The 26,189-nt window shown below is 35.5% G+C and overlaps 1 protein-coding gene across 3 annotated transcripts in view; it reads right to left on the bottom strand.

Annotated features, from left to right (window-relative positions):
• twin (CCR4-NOT transcription complex subunit 6-like twin) overlaps window positions 1-26,189 on the bottom strand; it is a 274,724-nt gene that overhangs the window by 24,702 nt on the left and 223,833 nt on the right. For all 3 annotated transcript variants that reach the window (XM_068765583.1, XM_068765591.1, XM_068765595.1), the window contains exon 5: window positions 6,679-6,747. In XM_068765583.1, coding sequence (XP_068621684.1) covers window positions 6,679-6,747 — 69 coding nt within the window. The remainder of the gene's footprint in view (window positions 1-6,678; window positions 6,748-26,189) is intronic.

Below are 26,189 nucleotides of genomic sequence, written 5' to 3'. Positions count from 1 at the left end.
TTAAATAATTTTATAGTTCTTTGCTATGTGTGGAAGCTGTGGATAACTTTAAAATATATTTATAATGAATTTATTGAATGTTTCAATTTTAGAACGTTACGACTTTTTCTTAAAAACTTACGTTAGTGATATAGCATAGATAAACACAATTCCTAGAAAACTAAGTTTGTTTTAATTTACATTTTGAAGGAATTTTAAGTTGTAATTTAAAAGATGTAAATTTACGTATTCCGACGAGTATTTATTGTCTTAATTATTTTACTAATTTATTAGGCGCGAATAATAAACTTCTGAATGTTAGTCTTATAAACACAAACCGGATACCGAAACACCAATCGGTTAAAACAAACCAAGTGTTCTTTTATTGTCCCCCGCAGTAAATAAATTTAAATAAATTACATTAAAATGGTCGTTTGTTTATAAATTTCGTCTTTCATGAATACGTTGAGATATCGCCTTACCTCTTGACCTCGAAAGTTGGTGATGTATTCAAAAACAAAAGTTTCGCACGATTAAAGTTTTTTTTTTTAAATTGTCTAAAATTAACAAATTTAATGAAATTATCAAACGTTTATCTGTATGCACTTGAGAGCGACCTCGCCGAAGCTGACCTTTACGTTGCTACACCTAATACGATCGGCACGGCCCTGATTTTAGTAATTTAGATTCCATTTAGGGTAATACGGGTTTTTTGTCGTTTTTATGTGTATAATCAGCCCCTCCGAAGCGAAGAGCTCATTAATTCAATCTTAAATAACTGCAGTGGCCTATTGCCCGCCAACATCTTGGTAACAAATTGCCTTGTCAGGCAAAGATTCGGTGTTGCATTGTATATGATCTCTATATATTAATCTATAATTGTGTATCTTTCCGCGTTGTACTTGACGAGAAATAATATACAATTTGTGGCTCTCGTCTTAACTTTAGTGCGCAGTAAATTTTTGACACCAAAGTGTAGTGCATTTTATGCTACTAACTAGACTAATCTTTTATGCGAGGATTCCTAGACAATTTTGGACAAGAGACGCTTTTTATTTTTTTTTGCACAGAGCTCTCAATCTCTTTCTCTCTCTCTTCAATGCCTAAATGGCATTTGAAGATTACGTGGATTCGACGCGGCAGAGGGTAGAGAGCGCCTAGTCTAAAATCTGCTTTAAGGTAGTGGTCTGCCACTTATTACTATTTTAATGGATTACTCCAAAATTAAGTGATGCCTTAGACCTCCATTGCCAAATTATTTTAATAGTCTTCAAGTTTTTTCATAGTTATACAAACAATTTACCAATTTAAGAACTTTGTAGTAAACTAAATTAATAAATTTGACAATTTTCTTAACCAATTCATATTTAAAATTCAGTTAATATTAAGTGTCATTGATAATAATAATTATTAACACAAACTGCGTAAAAATCTTTGAGGTACGCTGTTTTGAATTAACGAATTTGGTCAGCGTTTGAGACTTAACTTACTTTGCGGTTGAATTGTAAATGGAACACATTGGTATAGGATTTTACTGACGTAACAAATGAGGTTGGATGACGACAGACTACGCAGTTAGATCTGTAATTGGGCGGAGGAGATGTTGGCTACAGATAAGAATTTAGGTCAAAATTTCTTCTCGGACGCGGGTTATTTTAGTCCTTATTGGAGCAAATATAATCTCCAAGTGTTCTACCAATCTCAATGGAGGCATTAATCTATCTATTGGCGGTCGAGGTAACACTTGACAACTCTCGATTATATTCTCTGGGACGTCACGTTTTAAGTGAACTCTAACAATCTAAACTTATATTCAAAACCTCAAGGTCAATACCAATCATTATTGCCGGAATAACAGTTATAAAAATTGAAGCGATTTATGAAACAATAGGAACAAAGCCGAGGCTACTTATAAACGATGTTCTACTCCATCGATAACGTAGCTTGAATGCATAACCGGAACTAATTTAATATGGAACATCTTTGTTCATTCAAATTTCTTTTCGTATCGCTATTATTTGCACATCCTAAATAATAAGCTACAGACATTTTAACACCGAATATAAATGTGATGTATTTCATTCGAAATAATTATTAAGCAAAATTACCTATGGTTCAAATAATAGTTTTTTTTTTATCGTAATATACCAACGGGAGCAGGAATACAAAAAAAGACATTTTCAATAACGTCACATTTTATGTTTATATTTATATATATGCAGGCAGGTCCAAGTGCAATAGTAATAAACTAGTTCGCAAGTACAGGGTGCCACCGAACCACTTGTTTAATAATTATTGAAAGTTTACCATTTATTTCTAATATATCTAGCCATAAAATGTAAATCGATAAACACTCGAGTCTCAAGGGTAAGCGACAGTTCAATTTCCTTCAATTAGCGGACCCGCCGCTGAGGAATCCGTGTATTGATTTAAATCAAAGCCATAAAACATTATACTAGGTATATAAAACTACGTTCACCTATCTAAGTGGATTAAAAAATATTTTTCTGACTGATTATAAAAAAGCATCGATCTTATGTACCATTTATTAAGGTATTTGTTACGTACCATAGTAGCTTAGATCAAGCTGTCCTTATAATATATTACCCTCCAGTACATAGGAACAGATTTTTCCTAGAACCGTTGTATTCGATTTGAGATATAGTATATCATCCGTAACATAACTTATTAAGCTAAAATTAAAAACAAAGGAACAAAAGTGAGAGCACAATAAACAATTGGCACTAGCACTTTTCTGTCAGTAATTTAAATGTACAAAAAGTGAACCCAATTACGTTAGGTTCACGGATGCGAGGAGGTCGCAGCCAATGGCTCGCATTGTGCATTGTTCTGCCGCTGTGCGAAGGGCATTTCCTCTCTTCCCGAACCACCTGGCCGTGAGCACGACCGCCGCACATGAATGGAGTCTGGCTAATTAGCGATAAGTAGGTCTCACTGCAACGCTAATTGCTAAGCGTTTGGACAACATTAAGTCATTCCTCGTAATTAAATCTGATAATAACAATCGACCGAGCTTTGGTTCGCCACTCTCCAACTCTTAGGAACCTAAACCCAAATCAGAGCTTGCATGGTTGCTTGCATCTCTTCTTTTTACGCGATCTAACAACTTTGTGGTCTCAAAATCTGGTGAGATAAATAATGTAATGACCATAGCAGAGAATACCAAAGCCTTCTGGCTTCAAATTGACTTATTTTTTTTAATCTTACTGCTACACCAATGGCATTCGTAAGGCAGTCCACAGGTTACAGGGGGCAGTGCGCAGATGGCGCTGGGCCAAAACCCCGTTTATAGGTACGAAAGCTCGAGGGCACCATAGGGACTCTTGCTTGAGCCACAGGGCGCTGTGTCCGGCTGTGGATTTGGCTGAGCTAATGCAAAAAATTTTAAACTCTCTGCCTTCTCAAATTCCGTGATTTACTAACAAGCTAATCTCGTTAAGCTGTAAAAAGAAAATCTACCTATCAAAATTCACCATAACAAAATAACACTTCTGCTTAGCAACAGAAATAGGCACCAAAATAATTAACTTGTATAAATTTAAACTAAACAATGCATTGAAATAAATACCACCCAACAATAATGTACCATTGTCGAACTTGGAGATATAACTTACAATGAACTGGTCCAGATCGCAGTAAGCATTAGAGAGCAAATGACGCTTTGTAAACAGGGCACCCTAACGATCATTTCAAAGTAGTTATAACTGTAGCCATCCATGCAGGCGTGCTCCACTATTTTGTGACTGAGGAGACTGCGGGGGTTTCTCCTGAGTGTACCGATAGTACTTAAGAATCAGGGAAACATTAAACCGTAAGAATTTAGGTAAAAGAATAATGTGCGTCTTCATGGATAGAACTACCAATAGGAAAAGAATTGACAAAATTATGTAAAAACCGGTGCGAATACAGCTGATGTTGTTCAATTGATCGTGATCACGTATCGCTTTAGAGAATGTCCAGAAATGAAACAAGTGTACAGCTTCGTTTCTTTTTTAGTTGAACATACAATGTAACGAAACGGTGCCGTCAGTACGTGATTCGCGACGGCAACTTAATTTAGCGATCTTCCCCTACAGACGTCTACATCGCCTCACCATTTGCTAGCGTACGGAGTCGACAGATTTCAATGTAAATGCCTTGTTTGACGTAGAAAATTAAATTCATTTCCATACCTTAGACTTTTTTTATTACGCAGGTAGAATAACAGAATAAATAATTTCCTGGTCCGAGCAATTTCCTCCGATGCTAATGTACATCTGTTCTTAGATTATTCTCGATTATCGTCGGTGTATAGATCGATCCTCTCAAATATAATCCGTATAATATTACGTATTAAACAAGCAGCACAGTTGTTCATAGGGCGTTCTCAGGACTGGGTGAAGTAGACTGCATTAATGAGCTAACGGTAAATTGAATAGCAGGCCTAACTTGTCACCGGAGAGATAGCATCTGCGTATATGTTAGAATTTTCATTGATGTATGTTGTATAATGCTAAAGCTAGAAATATAAGCGGCGTTGCCTCTGATATATTTAAAATGTAATATTTATAATATACAGTGGAAGTCAATTTTTAACGATTGTATTTTTATGCAAAAGATTTTTTTTGACATTCAATGTTAATTAATTAATTAAAGATTGCGCTTCAAAAGGTGAAAAGGCTAAGCGTAGGCGGTCGTGATACTTTGTCGACCGCTTTCATTTATGCAAACTATATGTATTTTACCTACAACGGGTAATATTTGAGAAAAGAACTAAAAAATTAGCCTTACTTTCGCGCCGGGAATTGCACAAAAGCGTCAAGTACGTATAATATCGACGTTGTTTATACATTTTTCCAATTTTAATATTATTAAAAAAACTAACTTAACTCTTTACTTTTTTTAATATTTATTTTTTCATAATTCTGTCCAGTATTATCCAACGCTGCACAAGAGTCTAAAATGTTATTTCGATCTAATTCACCCTACGAGAGGCTATGCCTGTCATTTTATGGAAATAAGAATGATTACATTAAATAGAAAAACTTCGACTACAAATCATTCTTATATATTTGTCATAAAACTAACGGCCCCTATAAACTTCGTACTTTCAAAAGTTATTGGTCTGGCGCACTTCTAAAAAGATAAATAAATTATGTGTGTATGGAAAAATAATTCTTATTTTAAATATTTTCAACGCAATTCAAAAAAAAGAACATTCTTCAGTCTTTAAAATCTTCCTCATGGTTCAAATTTCTTGATTCGCTTTCGAGTTTTAAGCTCATCATTACATCTGATGCATTTTTATTTATATAGATAAAGATTATGTATATTTACACATGCATAGACGTTAATCTAATATATAAAATTCTCGTGTCACGGTGTTCGAACTTGAACTCCTTCGAAACGGCTTGACCGATTTTTACCAAATTTTACATGCGTATTCAGTATGTATGAGAATCGGCTACTATCTATTTTCCATACCCCTAAATGATAAGGGTGGTCCACCCCTAAATTTTATTTTTAATTTTTTAGACAATTTTTTTGGTTTTTATTTTATTATGATACAGCATACAAAAATACATACAAACCTAAATTTTCACCCCTCTACGATCAACCCTTATCTTACATTTGTTAATTAAAAACAACGTTTGCGGGATCAGCTAGTAGTGCTATATTTTGTAACAAAAAACCTCAGGCAAAAACACCTTTACGAACATTGCCTTGATATTTAACAATGCCTGTCTTGCCTCTTTATTTACGAACTTTCAACACAAACGCACGATACCATAAACACTCAATCTATGCAACTCTAAATATACATTTAGCTCCAGTAACAGAGCTACCGTCTTTAGTAAGTGGTATTAAAATCGCAGCATAGTTACCCACGACGCTGTATCCGGCGTTATATAAAAGTCGACCTAGTGATTATTTATGAGACGGAACGCATACATCACACGAGCCAACGGGTCATAAATAATAACTAATACGCATAAAAATAATTACAGTCGATAACAATTTATTACTCTAGAGATGTTGTTTACAAGAGGCTGATGTGAGACCACTGTGGTGTCTATATCAAACGTCAAACAATAGCGGAGGTATTACTGTAGTCGCGGAGTAAAAAGCGCAATAGATAATGAAATTACTGGGCTAATTGAAGCTATAAGATATACCGCCTGTACTATAAGATAAACCAAAGCCGGTGTGCGTGAATGCGGCTTCTCACACAGGAGTTTCTATTTGAAAACCATGAGAAGCATTGCACTTATTACATGCATATGGTGGTCGGATTAATGTGAAGTCATTTTTGTTTCGTCATTTTTAATATTAAAATGCTTTTATGTGATGTTCGCAAGTTACTTTTTACAAAAATAGAATTAATACTACATTTCTTCTTATTATTATCAGCCGATAGATGCGTATTGTAAGGCATAGTCTTCTCCCAATGATCGCGACGATGACTGATTGCCTCTCGAGAACCTTTCAGCTCCAACGGCCAGTGGTTACACGAGCGATGTGCTACGCCCGCTGCCATTTCAGACGAGCAATTCTTCGAACTACGTCAGTGATCTTGATTCGTCTGCGGATCTCCTCATATCTGATTCGATCTCGCAACAAAACTTTGAGCATAGCCCTCTTCATATATACTACAGTAAAATATCAATAATTATTGCGTATTAAAAATTTATTACTTACACGTTGGGCGCGTTCTGTTCGGTCGCGTCAGGGGGATCCAGGGCCTCTGCGGCGGTAGTGTAGCAGTAACTGAAACAAAAAGATATTTATATTTTAATTTCAAATTGAAAACGTTTCAAGGAAATGCGTAGCGAACCGAGAAAATAATTTAAGATTAGTTGAGAGCCGTTCGTCGTTAGAATAAAATCGCGGGTCGTGCGTGTTTATCCACCTTTGAGTCCGTTGGAGAGGAACCTCTTCGCAATCAACGATCGCGAGAAATCATATTTTCGATTGTTCGACAAAAAATTGATTATATTTTAGACTATTCTCAAAGCGTCGCTCGTATATTCCGGTTGGAATAATAAGGAAACTCCGTATTAATAATATTTGAATTTAGAACGGAATAAATGCAAAAAACGGTTTGGTATATTTTATAGCAAATTAAAGTACTGGTCATTGATACGGTATCAGAATAGCGTGATTAAGAACCGGCCAAAATAATACCGATCCCATTTTTTGTACAAAACAACAAAATCTCCGTTAGTCGATTAGTTTTGATAAATACGTATAATTTACGGCAGGTATAATGGGTTCAGTGATCTGGAATTCTGGCTTCTTGAATCTTACACAACCTTCCCGCCTCATATATAATAAGTTACGGGTTTAATTATGAAAGTAGTTTATTTTAAAATTATGGTTGCAAAGCTTTTTAATTAAAAAACAGATAAATATCACTAAATCCGCAAATTAAATTGTTATCCAATTCCCCTTCTGTGTGATAGCCATACAAATTTTAAAGGCTTAGAAATGTGATGTAGCTCATTGGGCAGCAAATTATTGTTTACTAGTTGTCCCTGCAAACATTATGCTTTCGTCCAAAAGAAAAAATAATAATTTATTATATTTCAGAGTGATCACATTATACAGAGTTAGTGGAAATATGTGTTAAATGTTTAAAGCTATACACTAAAGTTTTTACATTATATTTATACATATAATACTTCAACAGCCGAAATAAAAAAGTCTGTTCGAAATTTGCCCGCGGCTCGTTCACGGTTTCGCATCAGAGTGCTTTAATTTAAAATATATATACCGTAAGCTTAAACACACGACGATGAGTTCGGACGAACGTTGATATAATAGATACATCGCAAACATGTCACGAAAATTGATATGACCGTATCTAATAAGAGAGGCCAAATGAAAAAAACTGTGATCCGTGAATGAAGAAAAAACAGGACGCGCAAAAAGTAGAGGCGCGGACGTAGCCGGTCCATCACCACGGACATATTGTTAAAGCAAATTAATCAACGGCTAGTGCGCGGCGTGCCCCGGGTGGATCACACTCGTGTTTCGGAGCGTTCTACTAAATAGACTAGTGGCTGAATTCTATGACTTAAGATTGCAAATCCCTAGCTCAATGCTCAACAAATACACTTGATCCTGTAAGATCATTCTGAAGTATATAACATTAATTGATTTTTTCTCCTGAAATGGGAAAGACTTGTAACTTCTAGTAGTACAAATTCTTCCGGGATAGAAAGTAAATTATAATTAACTTAATTATGTAGTACCCCCAATTTGAAAACGAATGTTTGATTGAATTATAATTACTTTGTGATTAAAGAAATATTTGTTCGATCTATATATATTAAAATGAATATGTTCAACCTCTGTTAAAATTAGGTAAATTATTAGGAATATACCGTTTTTTTTTTTTTTTAATTTAACAGTTATGTTTGAGGTATTAAAGGTGCCTTTTTGTTCACATTTTTAATTAGATGCATTACACAGCAACGCGTGAATGTGTACACCTAGTATATTATAAAGGCAGTAGAAACCAAACCGCATTTGAAGACAGTTTTTGAATCGTAGCGAGACGCGGCGCTGTCTAATTTCGTATCGCGTCTCGTCACAACCGTAAAACGACAATCGCATAACGCAATAAACAAAAAAGTAAAAATATCCAAGAGGTTGGATTGAGACGGTAGAAAGAAGTGGAGAAAGTAGTCAAATAGTAGAAGAACCATTAGGAAAATCAGTGCATGCGAGCGAACCTAAAAAGTCTGCGTTGAAGTACTCTTCGACTTATCGTGAGCCTGCGAACTCAACAGTCCTCTCCCTGTACTCTCGACAAATCAAATCTGTTCACGTAAAAGTAGAGCTTTCCTCCGAATTAAACCCCATTATCACAAGTATTATTTTACACATGCCATAGTGATTCTGAAATTAATACTAAAAAGATTTTGGAAATATTCCGTATAAATATGAAAGTTATTTCATTAATACTCAATTACGTATGTAGGGATGTAGGGAAAAAAATCTGTTAGTTCACTTATGAGCACAAGGCACGAGAGCTAATAGACTGTTCGTACCCTCTTTCAAAGAAGTAATAGTTAATGCCCCATAGAGAAAAGACTTTGTTAGATCACAATGGATATTACATCAATCACCTGTGCTTAATTAGATATTATAATTTATACGCAAGCTAGTTGTTTGCGTATAGGCTTGATTATATCCCGGGAGTGTTATTGCTGAATCGATTATGTACATAGAACGTCGCTAATGGAGTGTGGCCTGCACTAAAACGGATATTAGTCGCCGCGCCATTTGGTTGTTTAATGCGAGCGCGACTCTAGAAAAGGCTCGACGGTTGAGTTTCTTGCATCGGATTTCACATCTATATGGTCAAGCATTTGTTCTTGAATATATCTCGAGCTATTTTCCCGCCGGTATGTGCATGTTAGTTTCGGATTAGAAATGCAAATTATTTATTCGAATAGCGCTCGCTGCGCGTCCGATGCGTGGGATTTTAGATCGAGTGTCGTTAAAGATAGAGAGGATAGTTGTTTAAAATTTGCACACGGGCATCTGAGCGTGAACCAAAATATTAAAAGTTCGCTCCGGCCACAATTACCACATTGCTCGCGTACGGCGATGCGCTGATATGAAAAGTACGTATCTATTAAGGAGGAAGTAAAAAACGCAATTTGAACTCGGCAGGCGTCGATCAGATTTCAGATAAGATAGCATGTGTTTGGGGCCGGGCGTGGCCGTCATCGGGCACTGCGATGGTAGGATCGCTACCAGCTCGCGCAGGTGGGTGTTTGCCGACCGTTCGCCTAAATATTAATGCTGTAATCGAGGCTGAAACGGCTCTTTTGATCATCAAGATATATCTGCCTGCATTCCAATTGTCTTCGTGAATATAAACGGTGCTATTATGAAAATCTACGAAATTCCTTTCCGTATTTATGTCAGAAATGCACACAGTACAAAATAACTTCTATAATTTGAGATGATAAATATTATCATGCCATGTAAGTAAGCTAATTATTTTACTCACAGTTAATCTCAACAACTTATATCTACGTTACATCTAATGTCATCGTTACATTTCAAAAACTAAATTTTAATATTACTGATAAAGTGTAATGCTTACTAAAAACTTGCTTTTGAAACAGGATATCATGTACCACTGCTGCGTAATTTTTTGCTACTTTTTTGCAATCGTAACTACGTTTGGCTTTAAAAGTAATTTTAAATAAACATAAGTATCCGTTAGGTTAATAAGACGTGCCTGTTTTTATTCTTTTCGATGGACAAATGCTGCTTGCCCAGCATATACAGCTTTACCGGGTTTGAGGTTGCAGAGAGCTAAAGCCTGTCGTTTAACCCACCGCTTTACAGTACCTAAGCTAAAAACTACCCCAGGAACGAGCCGCAGCTTCCTTTATATCACTGGATTAGGAAACCGCCAAACTTATGACATATAAAGGTGGATATTCACTTTGTAAAATGTCATGTATAAAAATGATAGGTGAACACGTGCTGCTTCACTAGATCACTCTATTTTAAAGTCCCGTAGAGAAAACTCTGCACCACACGAAAGCTCTACGTCCAGTAACTCAATGATTAAAAAAAGTGTTATTTTTATAAAAACGTGATTTATAAGTGCAAATTAATTTTGTTAGGTATTTGAGAGTGCTTAGACTAACAAATCATAATTTCCGTAGACGTTGTCGATACTAGAAGCCACAACACGTGCCAGAACGTACTGGGCGTCCACTCATTAGTGGGAGTGCTCTCGAAGCTCGACGGCGGGCCGGGAAGTACCGCGGCACATTATATTCGTAATTAATGCCGGGAACACGGGGGAGTTTTGCTACTTGGACCCGGAAAAGCCGGTTGGTCTTTTCACCGTTTTGTATTTTTATGTACAAAGCGATAAATAACTACATCCGATTATCTAACAAAATACAAATGTTATAAAGATATTAAAGAGAAAAAGTTATTTTTATGAAAATTTCCAAATATAAACTAACGCAAGATAGTTTCTATTTGTTTACTACGTATGTCAACTTATTACACCATCTTTGTAACGGAACGGAATAAAGTTCTAATACTCTACGTTTCGGTTGGTAAGCTCCTAGATATTCTGTCACTATAATCGGATCTCGCTGGATGCAGAATGCTAAAAGTCAACTAGGGTCCATGTTCACTCTGTGATACGTAAAATTAATATTTTTTCCAAGGAAATGTCTTAACGTGAATGCCTTGACGTTTGTCAACACGGCAAATAGTGAACAATAATTAATTTCAATGTGTAGTAATACGAGAATTGAAAACGCTTTTTTATTATTAGGAAGACCAGAAAGTAGTGTCGTTTCTGACGTCATATTTTACAGGAAAACCGATTGATTTATACCGCTTCGGCATTGAATATGGAATTGAAATTTGTATACTCGATGGCAAAAGGTTGTTGATAAAGAAGGCGAATATATTGTTAGAAATGAAAGATAAATTAAAACTTGTTAAAAATGTAGTCATGTGAATTTTAATGTATTATTCCCTAATATATTATCATTATTAATTATTTCTGAAATTCATTTCTTTTTTTCTGGATACGCTGTACCAGCAAACTCTGCTCTCATTCTACACATTCAAATCTTTTCAGCCTACAACCAATCAATAATCTGTATAAATAATAAGTCGTTTTCTTTTCTAGTTTTCAATTTATGACATGACGGATAAAAATGTTAACAAATACGATACAAGTCAAAAACAGTGGGTTCCGCCAGCCGACTTGCACTAAGTCACGCCGGGCCTTACGACGCCCCTTTGCCGCTCGCCGGTACAATACACGGTAAGGGTATGACAACACTCGAAAGTTTCAACTTTCAAAATTTGTTTTGCTGAATAAATCTCAAAGGAGGTTATTAGGATTTAGACTTTGGCACGGATACGGATATAGATATGCAATATAAAAATGAGAAAGATTTAAAATAAAACTAATTATTTACGGTTTCCTTTTGATTTTATGTTCCGGACATTTCAAGTCAGCTGCACTGATTGGCACGAATAGAACTGCGATGTTGGAGTACATCATCATTTCAGCCCTAGGAATTTCACAGCTGAATATAGACGTCCCTCATAGATTTCCTATTAGAGGAAGCACCTTCTTTTCGGACGACAAGGTCATGTGTCCACCTTGTGGTTCATGATCTCCACTCCAAAACCTTACGGCACAGCAGCCACCTGTTCTGAGCGCAATGTTGCCTGTCCACTGTCTTTACAACTCGTCAATTCGCTAGACTATGTAAATAACTTTCGTTCATCTACGGACCTTATTCCTAATTCATTATTGTAGAAATATAGAACATAGCCCTCCTTGGCTCGTTAAGTGATATTACGAGATGTCCAATGAGGCTCGAAGTGAGAGAAGGAGAGACTTAATTAAACCTAACAGTTTATTGTTCTTTAAGCACAAGTTATTTTTGAAGGTTTCCTTTTGAAGTACAGCCGTTCGTCCCGACTAAATTTGTATTCATCGGCTCGACGTATCCACGTCCTATAAGATCGGAAGACCGTAACGTTGGTGGCTCCATTAGACAAATTACGAGGTAATGACATATACTACTAGTTAACGTGAGTTTATTTATCAACCTCGTTTGTTAAAATAATGCTATGTGTCTCGACCCTTATGGTCATATTGAATATTGAAAGTCAAAGAGGTCTGGCCTCCGACGGCATAATCTTATACATAATTTGTGGTAAACAATGAGAGACGGTCGTTCACACCCGACGCTGTCGCACCATCGATCAACCGTGTCTACGAGTAACCCTAAACGCAACCGAATACGTTAATAAATGAATATTAAGTTTAATGCGTTTCAAATGCGTCGCAGTAATCGATACGCGTAGGCCAGTCGATAGGTGTTGGTGTTGCGCAAGAGAATGTATCAAATAATAGCCCCGGGACATTTTTAAATTTAATCGTAACAAAAATTAATAATTAATAACAAAAATAGAGTTTGGTAACTCATATATAATATAACTAAATCTTCAATTAAATGTAACATTACAAAACAACAATATACTGACAGCTCATTCTGGGTAAATTAATAGATAATTAAACCGCCAAAGTAACTAATAAGTTTAAATTTATTTCGAAATAACTATGACATATGACCGTCCAAGCGCTTGATGGATGCCGCATCTGTTTTTATTGGATATATATGGGAAATGCCTGAGTATATTCAGCAATGAACGTACTTCGGCTGAAATAATAATGAGGAACGTATATAACCACAATCATACCCATCACCATGCCATAAACCACTCAAAACGTCGGCAACTTAAAAACTTACTGAAAAATAATTTATAGAATAATTGTTAAATTTTACAGTAGAAAGTTATTCGTAACAAAAGTTACGCAACAAATACACCCGTTGAAGTGTGTAACACCCTTTTTATACTTTTTATCAGGCGACGATAGGACAGCAGAAAGTTTTAGTACAAGACTGCCTCGAAGTGTTACGGTTAACATACTTTTATTTTTTGGCAAGCAAATGCAAGTAGTGTATATTTAGGTGCATGCTTAACTTTGCATGTAGAACATACGGTATCGTGGCAATGGTCAGTGCGCTAATTAAAATTCATAAAGCACTCAACTTTGGTATTGTATTGAAAGAAAACTAAGAAGTTTTTTTAGGTAAACAGAAATTATAGTGGAGAAAATAAAGAATAATGTAATTTCTCAACAATCACTGCTGTCCGATCTCAATCACGATGCAGTTCCATCATTTTTTTCTTAGGGTTAAAACCCGTTAGATTCACTTCCTATTTGCCAAACATACATCTTACATGCGGTTACATATCATCATGTTATGGGTAGGTTCTCCAAATCTTAGTATCCCCACTGGTGTTTAAGACAAAGTAGATTTATTATATGAGATCATAACAATAATTTATGTGTATTTGACTTTTTCCAAATTGAAGACCCCTCGTCTTCATATCTTACTCTAATGGTATCAACACAGATGATACATAATCGTTATGTTACTAATAAATTTAAATGAAGGAGTAAACGCTGATTGTGGTATAATGCTACCGAAAACGATGTATGATTTAAAAAGCGCGGCGAGGTGGGGGCCGCGAGCATTGACGGCGGACTTACGGAACAGAGAGGCCGATACTACACCCGTTTCACGGTAGTCTGATTTCTGATGTACGGGTACTTTGAGTTGCCAGAGATATTACATAAGATAATGTCTTTAAAAATCTAAAGCAAACATTTTATAAAAACAAGTTCTTCTAAATGCACGATGTGTTTGCATTTCCTTGAAATGTTATTTTTCTAGTCTGCTTTATCATTATATAACAACGCCGTCAAAAATGTTCCAACTGGCTGACAGGTTACAGTATACCAGAGTGCCTCTAAGTTCTAAGTCCAGTTCGGGTCGACACGCCGGTGTTAAAACGCTCGGCCCAGTGAAAGCGCAGTGTACAGCAATAGGCGCTAGAAGCGCGATAGCCATCGCCCGACTCTTCTCATTGTTCGTTTCCCGATATCAGAGATAGAGCTTTCTTACCCCGAGCTACCGTGAGAACGGACGAGTTTCGGTGAATAGAGTGGCTATCGGCGATCGTTCATATCAGATCGGGAATGCAGTTTGAAGAGTCCGTGGCTTAATGGCTGCTGCGAGATTCGCTCGCGATGCATAAACATTTCGCGTTGCGGTTGCATTTTTATCGCGATGATTCGGCACGAGCGGTCGCACGAAGGAACACTGCCAGAATTTTTAAAACACGTGTCGGTGAATGTGGGAAACGTTAATGTGTGAATTTCTGCATAGCAGTTAATGTCAATAAAATGTAATCTATAAGCAAATACAACGCAATGAGCTAAGAAGCGTTAGAGCGAGTTTGAACATATAGATCACAATGCTTTAAAATGGTAAAGAAAGAAATATCTTAACATCATTACTATTTTTTTACATATAAACTGTGTTCATACCTTTTGAAGAATCGTCTAGATTCCACGGAGATATTAGTTCTTTGCATAAATTAATTAAAAAAGAAATAGGTAAAATGAAAATTTAAAGCATCGGCAGGAATATATTACATAAACTATTGATTTTATTCCGATACGTTTATTCTGCAGCTGGAAATCCTGTTAGCCTTAAGAGAAAACTTAGTTTACCATCCATTTCTACTAAGTTATCATCTTTAAAGTTGGTCGTCAAACTAGTATACTCGTTAATAATTTAAATACATGAACTTGTTGCAATCTAATCTAAGTTTTAATAGGGAAAAAATGAAGCACCTTATAACTCATACATGTTTGAGTCGTCAAGTAGCCATTATATATGATTTGCGCATACGCAACGTAGCGTCCATTGACTGTTGGCTCGGCGCTAGACGCCGGGGAGCCGAGAGGAACCGGTAACGCCTGTTACATCAAACTCTACAGCAAAAACTGCGAGCGTGTTCCTCGAATAACGAACCAGCATTATTATGTTAACAGCGGCTCTGTTCCAAGCTTATAGACTCGCGTAACAAGCGCTGGACATAACGCTTACTAGTTCATATTTGTAACGTTAGCAATACCCTTGTATTACAAACAGTGTATTATCATCATCATTTCAGCCATAGGATATAATCCTCCTAATTTTTTTTTAATTTCCGTAAGGCCTCTAGGAAGCAGCCTGAATCTAGTGCCTTAAACAAGTTCGTCTGTCCATTTCGTGGTTCGTCGTACGCCACGATTGCCGGCCCATGACACATAATTTAAAACAAATCCACGGACCCAATCTGGTAACTTTACAGCCAGTGGCAGATCTCTTTAGTAACGTCCACTCTATGTAGGTATGAAACAGTTGACACGTGTTCTCGTGTCCGACTTTGATAAGTAGTACAATAAATCGTACCTTGTCAAAAGATAGCGCTAGCGCAAACACGATGCTGCCCAGAATTTTGTATTTTAAAAGAGCTATGTAGCTTTGATAACTACACATCATCACCGTCGTCATTTAAGCCGTAGAAAGTTCCCTAACGCACATAAGCCTCCAACTCCAAAAGGCCCGGTAGCAGACAAAAATTTATTTCAAAAGTAAAAGCAACCGAATAAAAATAATTATGACAATACATAACCTTGTCAGTATGTGAGTAAGAATATTTATAAATATAAGAAAATAAATTTAAAGAGAACTTAAGTGCACAGGATTAGCAGTAAAAACAGAGATACATTTTATTTACTTTTTCTTGGGTTCTATTAAATACGTAACTATGCCGTGGGCGGCTATGTATGGTTTTACTATATACCCGCAACACCTGATCTGATTTATTATGCAAAATAAATTTAAAAGATTTACTAAACAAAAACTTGTAACAAATCCTATTCTTGAAAAGGATTTTTTGAAGGATTATAAAGCCTGTCAAAATAATTACTATTATATTATATTTTCAACAACAATAATATTTTATAATATAGTTTTATATATGATATATTGTCAATCACGTATTGACTTCTCATTCTGTCTATAAAAGTACGTTACAAAGAAAAAAAAAAGGATTTTTTATTGTTAGCTTAGCATAAAGTTAATACACGAAATACGTTACAAAATACCGAAAGGCAAACCTATATTGCTACGTAAAGCCTATCATCTACTCGTCATTATCACTTGATCCATAGGATGTCACCTGTTGGACTTATGCTCCCTCGATTGATTTTTAATATGAAAGGTTGGAAGCGGCCTGCCACCAGCGCCTTCGGACGACCTCAACAAAAGCATCTGTCCAGAGCCCTAAAGGCCGGTAGTACTCATTGAGATTTAACAATTACCAGCACTAAACTATTTAATCGAAAAATAGAGAGTAAGTTAATTTATAAATATTTGCTATGGTATTGATTGCTTCTAAATTTATTACAAATAAAGCATCAAGGCAAACTTTAAAATATGTAACGTTAACTAGAAAAATAAAATAAAAAAGTTATATATATATATATAATATAAACATAATTAAAAAGTTCAAATTTTGGGGTTAAACAAATAGCCACACTATAACTCTACTTAAATTGGCATGGAGTCGCGAATGAATATTAATGCAGAAATAATACATCGGCCAGGGCCGGGGAGGGCTGCAGCGGGTCGCGGGGGGAGGCGGCTATTGAGTTTGAATGCCGATCGGGACAGGATATCTCAGTTCTGCATATTAAATATTTTATTACCGATACCTTCCAGTCCTATGGCTCGACGATCCCTTGTTTGGCACCAAATTGCTGGAGCTGTGTTTATGATTGTATTTGTGCATTTGTTATTTATGTACAACAGTTTCTGCAAGATTCTAATATATAACATTAAGCTTTATTTAGTTTATTTTAATTAAACACTTATTATAAACATTGACAGATTTAATAGATAAAATTCAATAATGATTTTAATTTCGTTTTTATTTGTAATTTCTGGTTTATGTGTATCTATGTGAACAAATAATAGATCTTAACCAATTTCTCTCTCTTGCGGGTGGATATCATAAATATTGTGAATATTGTATACATCTAAAATAAACCGTTTTCAACAAAATTTTGATTGTTATAACACTTAATCGTCCCATATCAATGCATTTGTTCGGGATGTCTTTTCTAAATAAATAAGTAAATTATTGAATAGGGAAAACATACATTATCAATTTCGTGTAGTTTTATTTTTTGACTAGCTGTGCCCGCGACTCCGTGGAATTTAGCAAAAAATATTTCGTAAATTTAGTTTATTTTTTGTTAAAGAATTTTTTTGAATTAAAAAGTAGCCTAAGTTACTCATTATTACCATAGCTACCAGCCAGCATAAGTCAACTCAAAATCAGCACAAATATTTCAGTGATTAGCAGGAACTAATAGACACACTGACAATTTTTTTTAATGTAATTTTGGAATATATACCTTATAAATATATACTCATTTGCATGTAGTTATAAGCGGTTATTATGATTTTACAAACAGACATTTTAATTTATTTGTAAAGATTTCATATAGAGAAATGTACATATATTGATATCCATAAAAAAAATCTTGATTAACGAAGGCGTAACAAACTTTGTTATATAAGAACGATAATCAGATAATAATCATCCAGTGATTACAAATTTATGCTTAAGAATGAATCATAAGAATTGACGAAATAATACATTATGATTTCGGCAATCAATTGTTTAGTTATTGGAGCAAATAAGTACTATGGTAATCAGTGCTTAAAGATTTAGAATCTCACCAGCTTTTATCCCAATAACGAAAATATCACAGTAATTTAAAAAAAAAAAACGTTGTGGTCTAAGAGACAGTGCAGTACATTAGACAAAGACATAATTCAATGATGTAAAATACGTAACGGTAGATTAAACAGTGATAAAAATACCTATTTTTTCCTGAATGGCTCTTTTAAATTGACTGAGACTCGAGTTACTTTATCACTGTCAGAGATAGCTTTTCCCAAAGATTGTCTCGAAGACCAATCAGCAACTTTATCCGACTTCAACTTTGTCGACGGTCGACGTAGTGTGGGCCTAACCCACGCTGCGTCTACCTACCAGCTCGTGGTTGCCACTCGAGAACCTTCTGATGTCCATAGGTTGCACGAGCGATGTGACTTTATACCAAAAGACAATGCAGAACGGTAATCGAATCTTAAGTTACATTAAATTCTAAGTGTACTATCTAAGAATCAATTATGAAGAAACGGACTTTCGACAATCAAAACAATCAAACCACGCTATTCTAAACAATATTTTGTAAATAATGTTGCCCGTATTATGTTTTCATGTACGTTGTAGATAATTACGGTAGCTTAATAAACAAAATAGCTGTGCAGGATATGTAGAGTTAAATGAACTACTTATGGGAACAAAACAAACATCCTGCTGAGTAACATGACATATCTTGCACATTTACGGAGACGAATGACTATTGTTTTTATTTCATTTATATACGTAAACACGATGTGCCATCATATAGTGACACGTGCAGGAACTACCAAGTCGCAGCAGCTGATGTCCATTGGCCCTTTTCGCAAAGTTATATCAGTAAGTTGCTTTTACTGCTGATTTATCACGCTCTTTATGTGCGTCTTGCAAAACGACCGCGTCTTAAATGGCAACAGGACACTAGTCGTTTATAATAAACTTATTATTATGGTACTGTCGGATTCTTAATCAGCGTCTGGGACTATTTTGAATACAAGGTTTGTATTAAACGTAGTCGTGGCTTTGCTAGGATTAAAGATAGCTGAAGTGAATAGGATAATACATGTGTAGCGTTCACGTATGTACGCGCTTCGGCCACAATACTTTGTTTTAAATCATTCTTTCCCCTTCAAATTCAAATTCGAATGCCGATTTGAATTTGGACTCAGATAATAAAGTGACCACTCTTATTGCATTTTGGGTTGATTTTGAGTAGCAAAGAAAGGCACGGGTGTTAGTTTATCTCCGCCCGCTAATCGTATATACTTGCTTTTAAGAAAGTACGGATCCACGCTCAAGTGGTAATTTACTTCCACCCACTAAACACAGGCTTTGCATATATTTTATGTGTAAATGACTCCAGGTTCAAGTTATAAACTAACAATATCATGACATTGAAAGCAGTCATTAGATACAAAAAATAAATTTTACCCACTAATAGGTAACAAAAACACCATATAAATATTAACATATTAAATGTATTGGCACACAATATTATTATGTGGTCGCGAATCGGTCGATGACCGCATAAGCCTAATGCTTTAACAAACGTCTAGGCGAATTTCGGGCGGAAACTTTTATGGTCGTATTATCGTGCGACATGGTCAGGTAATTTCGTTAATTTCGAAACGCATACGACTCCCTGGGTGGTGGGTATTAAATTCTACAGCTATTAATAAAACGGCCGGTAGCTCCACACAGACGCAATTTCTAATAAGATGTCACTCGGTGCGTTGACCCCGTGCGGTGGTTATCAAAGCGTCATTCTATTGTTTCGTACTTTAGCGAAGCTCTTGTGTAAAATTATATAGTTATCGATATAAATATATAGCGTTAAAATTTTTGTTAATTGCGAAATTTAGTGCTACGCTAGCCCTTGTGATAATCCGACTTAAACGCAAAGTTATAGCAAAGTTTACTATCAACATTCCTATACAGGGACTGTTTGTTTAGTAGTGCAATAGTGTTATGGTAGCCTTCTTCTGCCGTATAAGTCTAGAGTCGTTAATTACCGTAGTGGCATTTATAGATTCTGCAGTTTGAAAGTGGGTGGACGTTAAGGATCGGGGATCTCTCGGAAGATTCGACTGAAGGGTTTCGCTGAAATTAAGAGTGAAATTACATTACAAGCGAATCCTTAGAAACCGACAAAGAAAAGAAGTTACAGGTAGCTTTAGCTCAGGGCAAGCCACCACTCATCGCGTGTCCAGGGATGATATCGCAGGACACTTATGGTCCATGGGACATAAAACGCTTTAGAACACTGAAGACGACCACTGTGTAAATTTCTGTGAGTACAATTTTACACAACGTACCAAGGAAGAGGTAGTCCTTGGGAAAGCACATCTTTAATATTTCTCTTCTAAAAAAAAACACGTGGCCTTACACCTGTTTAATTCTTTAATCACTCGAAAAATTCTGTTTACACTTTTGCATGTAAATTAAATCGATTCGTAACCAGTCTAATTACAAAGATAGTACATTCGACTTAAGTAGACTTACGTTGCAATTACGAAAACACACAATGAAAAACCTTATGACTATTACGTATAAATTCCAAATAGTATGTAAATTTTGGGTTAAATTTCCATCTCATCCGATAAATTTTGAATCTGTATATAAAGAGTTATAAAAAGCTTTAAAATTAGAAAGTTTTCATTATTTAATCTAGCCGAAGAAATAAAACTTCGTACTGATTGTAGGTCACAAAAGCGTATCCATTAATTCGTCTCTACAATGAGGAAACTTTCAATAGACGTAACCGATGTGCGAGGCACGAGGATTGGTAAAGCTTTCGCAGCCGCCAGCTGATTTCATAAGCTCGCAAAGCAACGCAACTCTACCAGGAGTTCCCACGCCAATAATTGTCAAGACGCAATCACTAATGTTGTTTCACTTACAAGTCCATACACCGCATGACACCATTACAAAACTGTTAGTGAAACAACGTTCTCTGTTTTATTTACTCAAGACAATGTAACGCATGGTGACCTTCAGAAATTACGCTAAATTCAAAACTAAATTTGAATAATTCTCTCCAAAGATATTAGTGTAGTAATAATAGACAATCTAACATTTTTGAATATGTATGCATACACACACACACTTGTCTATAATGGTACAAATGTTTTATAAAGTGTAGTAAACCTTTAGGATAGTGCATTTCTTTCTTCGTAATGCAATTTACGCTAAGATTTTTCTCAATTAAAGCAATTGAGATACTTAATATTAAAAGGATGATATCTCTTCATATACAAAAATACAGAGTAGGTATACTGATGACAAGTGGTCTATCATAATTCGCAAAGTAATTATTTACCGACGTGTCGTGTAACAATAAAGGAACATGTTAATATAATACGAAATTTTGGTAAATATCGGTGACATGTTTTGACAAATCCTTTTGGACTTTACGAGTGTAGATATCATAGTTTATTATACATAAGGCGTGTATAAATGAAAACTTTAAAGAACGTGTGCTAATCAATATTTTATTAATACTTAATTTTGACGCAATATCTGATGTTTTGTAGAGAGATAATGAGGTGTGATTAGGCAATTTGCGAACATGCGAAGAGACAGGTTGACGAACTGTTTTGTGTACGGACGATCTGTCGAAGCATCGTTACCAAGCCGCGCGTCTGCACGGTAGACGGGTTTTATTTCACAAGTCTGACAGAATCTCTTAAAGCCAATTTATCGGCGAATGTTCGAGACTTCTCATCCGTTGTTATGTTATTAATAAAGGATTTAACGCTGTCAATCATAACTATTCAATGCAAGTCATTTAGTTGTCATATTGCTTTTTTAATATTAATTAGAGAGATATGATTTATAACCAGTAATAATAATTTGTCAAAACTCCTTGGAAAATCCTAGTTAAAAATAATACTTAATGTTCATGTGAAAAATATTTTAAATCATAAAGCATTACAATGTAATATTTTTTTATAAACAAAGGTATTTATTGGCAAGTTATTAAATATACAAATAAAGCGATCACTCAAAATTCATTACATTTTTTTCTATTGTACTAACACCCAATAACAGAGGAATTTTGTTAAAACGAAGTCCGGTAGAGCAGCAGTTTTTTTCCAGATAAAAATGTTCAAAGCGTCGACTTTTTTAATGTTTTTAAAATGGCTGTTGGTGATTTAGCTGTTTAAACACCGATTGGTTAAAGTTAAATTTTAAATAAGTGATATATGCTAATTCCAACAAGTGAATAATTTACCACAAAGTGAGACAGAAACGTACCTTCACAGAGCAACATCTAATGAGTTCTCTTGTATACTGTAACTGCTTTAAATAACTAGTCAGTAACAAAAAGCTATAGTTTGAATTTCGAGCAATATGGATAATTTGTTGTTTTTTTTTTAAATGACTAATTACACTGTTAATGTTCTAAAGAAGTAAACGTTTATTTGCTTTCATTTAACGTATACAATAACAAATAATAACTTCATATAGTAAGAAAAAGCGCACGACTCAATACCGCCAGAAGTTATTGTCCTGACGCATTGAAATAGAAAAAAAATTGAATGTAACGTATTTCAGAATGATCACAGTATGCAGTATAAATTTATATTATAAGAGTAAACATTTTAAAGCTTTTTGCTGACAAATGAATTTATATATTCATCCCTTTAACTTACACCTATAACCAATCAACCTTCATATAAGTATCAATATGTAAGTAAATTAAGGATAGCACATAAACTTATTCTTTCTAAATGTACACAACTTCTTACCAAATAATTAAGTACTTATTATAGTATACAAAATACATTCATAACCATTGTGTATGGTTGCGTTTATTTTTCAATTTAAATTGTTCACCATTTACATGCTCGCTTATATTGAAAGAAAAAAAAAATTGCTTATTTTAATACGCAATTTCAGCAAGTGATTATCATAATTTAATTAAATTAAATAAGAAATAAATAATTCTTTAATAAAACTTCAAAAAAGTAAGTATCGCCAGTAACTTGTACGTTACCACATTTTTTCGTATATTAATTTGACTAGATCAGTGTGTTGCTGTTGATAACTTGCGGTACAGCGATGTTTAGCGGTTAACCACGATGAATTTTAATTATATACGTTATGTTTTTAGAGCGCGATATATTTAACATCACATGTTGCTGCCGAGGCTATTAATTTAGCAGAGGCTATAATTAGTAGAGATCGCAACAGCTTCAAACGAGTCAATCGTAGGACGCGCCCGAGCGTGAGGTGGTCACGAACTTTTACCATAATTATTGTCTCGGTGACGTCACACACCTATATTATTTTGGCCGGGCACTTTTTCTACGGGCCGCCTGTCTCGCTCCGACGGACCCAGCAGGGGGCAGGCCCAATTCTGTTGCCAACGACTTCCATCTGTATTAATATCATGTGTCAACTACATTGTATAGTTGAAGCGTTTCATTTTGGCGGACGTGACAGCACGCCTGGAGGCGTTTTCTTAATGGTGCGAGTTTTTAATTAATGATATTTAAATCTTAATTATTATTATACTTAAATATTATTGATTGGATGACAATTGGCAGAATAATTTCGTTTCGATATTGTATTTTAATGTCTGAATCTCTTTAACCTCAAAGAAACGAGACAGACGAACAAGTCGTTAACATGGCAAGAAATACGTTAGAATAAGAGAACATAAAATGAACACTACGTTTACTGCTACATTCTACTTTTATTATTCACAGAACGACATAAACCTTTTAAGACCTGTATAAAATAAAGAAACCAGGTTTCGCTTAATAACCTGTCCTATCTAGATTTTCTTCGACTTCTCGTCAATTTCCAAGATGGCAGACAATAACACATAAAATATTTTCGTAAAGCAAGCGCTACCTTTAATTAAATGTTCTTAACGGATTTGTTTGCTTTTTACGAGTACAAAAGTGTGCCTTTTGCAACGGCTATTACAAAAAAAATCTAAGAGAAAAACAATTTATATCTGTTGATACTCAAATAGATTACAAAAAAGAAGCGTAACAGAAATATAAATTACATATCATAACAATTACTCTAATATTTTTTTGACATTGTGCGCATTATATTTGGCGAATGTTTTTCCGGGTTCGCATGCGCGGAGCGTTGTCGCCGGGCGTCCGTTCACGGCCAAGGCCGCGGCGGTAATAACGCGCGATGATGAACGACGCGATTCCGAGAGCAAAAAAGAGCGCGTACCCACGTGGAGAGCCTTTACGACTTACTAGCAGCACTCAGACGCTTAATGACTCGGAAAATTACAACTCAACCGACGAATCTACCGCGAATGAAATGCCGGCGCGTGACAATGCCTCCGCGCCGAGCGTTATAACCACGCTTGTTGTGTTAATGCGGTGCTCACTTAGGGATTTTTTTATAAATAAAAGTAAGATAACAACTGCGACTTAAGTTTAACGACAACAAGTATAGTACTTTAATAGAAATATTTATAGTTTACTTTTGATTACGTACAACAGATAAATTCTCTTAGATAACTTAATTAATTGCTTAACGCTTGATACTAGTTACTAATAATTAATCTTAAACGTCATAAAATATATGTTTTGTACTAAAAGGGTTATAACATGTCATGTTAAAACCTATCGTGACACGATAGTCGATTTCTCTATTAAAAGTTTTCGTTTAATTCAGAGACACATGCCGCTAGCTGGCGACGCAAGTCATTTCGCCGTACCTCTATCTAATCGGATCTCGTTAACGACACTGCAGTTCGAGCAGTATCACATTGGCGATTGGTTGATTTATAGACACGTGCACCTATAAAACTATCTCGTACATGATTAGAACATGGTCTATTTACAAGATCAGGACAGAGCGCGTTGTATAATGGAGTCAGCATTACGCTTATCTCGATTGATAACAAGCTGCGAGCGATTGTGCGGAGCGTGGAGGAATTCAATTTGCCGGCGTCGCTCGGCTGGGGAGTGGTCTGCGATACCATCTGCACCGGCAGGGCACTTGCATTCTCATCACGCGCCCTCGTCCTACCAACCTACTGTATCGCACTCGGTAATGTATGAGATAATTTCTGCAAGTCGTTTCGCTAAAGTAAACCTTTAAACCTTGAAGCGAGGTGAACGACTGGCGATAAAGGCGTGATGGATCTGTGACTGCTTTGGCTTTACAACACTTTACATATTGTTGCGAGTAAAGAATTGTCACGAAAAAAAAAAAAACCGTTACACGGTGTTTTACAGCTGCTGCTTTTAAAGCATAATATCTCGTTTCATATATACAATTGAAATTCATAGTAATATACGTATTTAATATACAATTAGTTATTCAAACACAAATGTACATTAATAAAACTACCACCACCGGGGGGTAAAATAAACGAAGATATTAGTTCCGGTAACCGAAATCGCTAGGATAATAAAAGGTTGTTAAGTTATTATAGTCAGCTCTTACACATTTTAGAAGGAAGGTAGAGAACAACGTGCATGCGAAAAACATTTTCCCATTCGCTCTAGACTGAAAGTTTGTGTGCAATCTTGTGAATGAAACTAGTATTTGGCGCGTTATTAAAATAATTGCAAATTGTAAGGTAGTTTTAAAAAAAGGCTGGAACGACTACCAGCTCAAATGAGACCAAGAGAATTATGTTTTCATATATTTTTCTATCGTATTGTCTCTCTTTGTCTCGGAGATAAGGAAAGATCAGCAAATAAAAAAGGCATATATGTATATACATATGCCGATCTACTCACGATGTTTCCCTACGCCATTACATCTGCGGCAATGTTAATTTATTAAAACAAAGTTTGTCTTGCGGGAACCGAACCCGGTCGTACGTTATAGTCCTTTGTGATTATGCTTCAAGTTAATACTTTGAACTATTAGGTTTTAACAACATTTTTTTAGTTGCGTCGTTATCAGTGTATCTGGAACATTTTGGTTTTATTATACTTGTTTTATGACGAGCGCTATGACGATCTGACTTCGAAGCTTCTAACCGAGTTCATTAAGGACAAAGCTGACGGTTGTAA

Source organism: Battus philenor, unplaced genomic scaffold, assembly GCF_028537555.1.
Source record: "Battus philenor isolate CCGP_79_NKW_IND1 unplaced genomic scaffold, ilBatPhil1.0.hap1 SCAF_10, whole genome shotgun sequence".
NCBI lineage: Eukaryota > Metazoa > Arthropoda > Insecta > Lepidoptera > Papilionidae > Battus > Battus philenor.
This window is presented reverse-complemented; position numbering and strand designations above follow the sequence as displayed.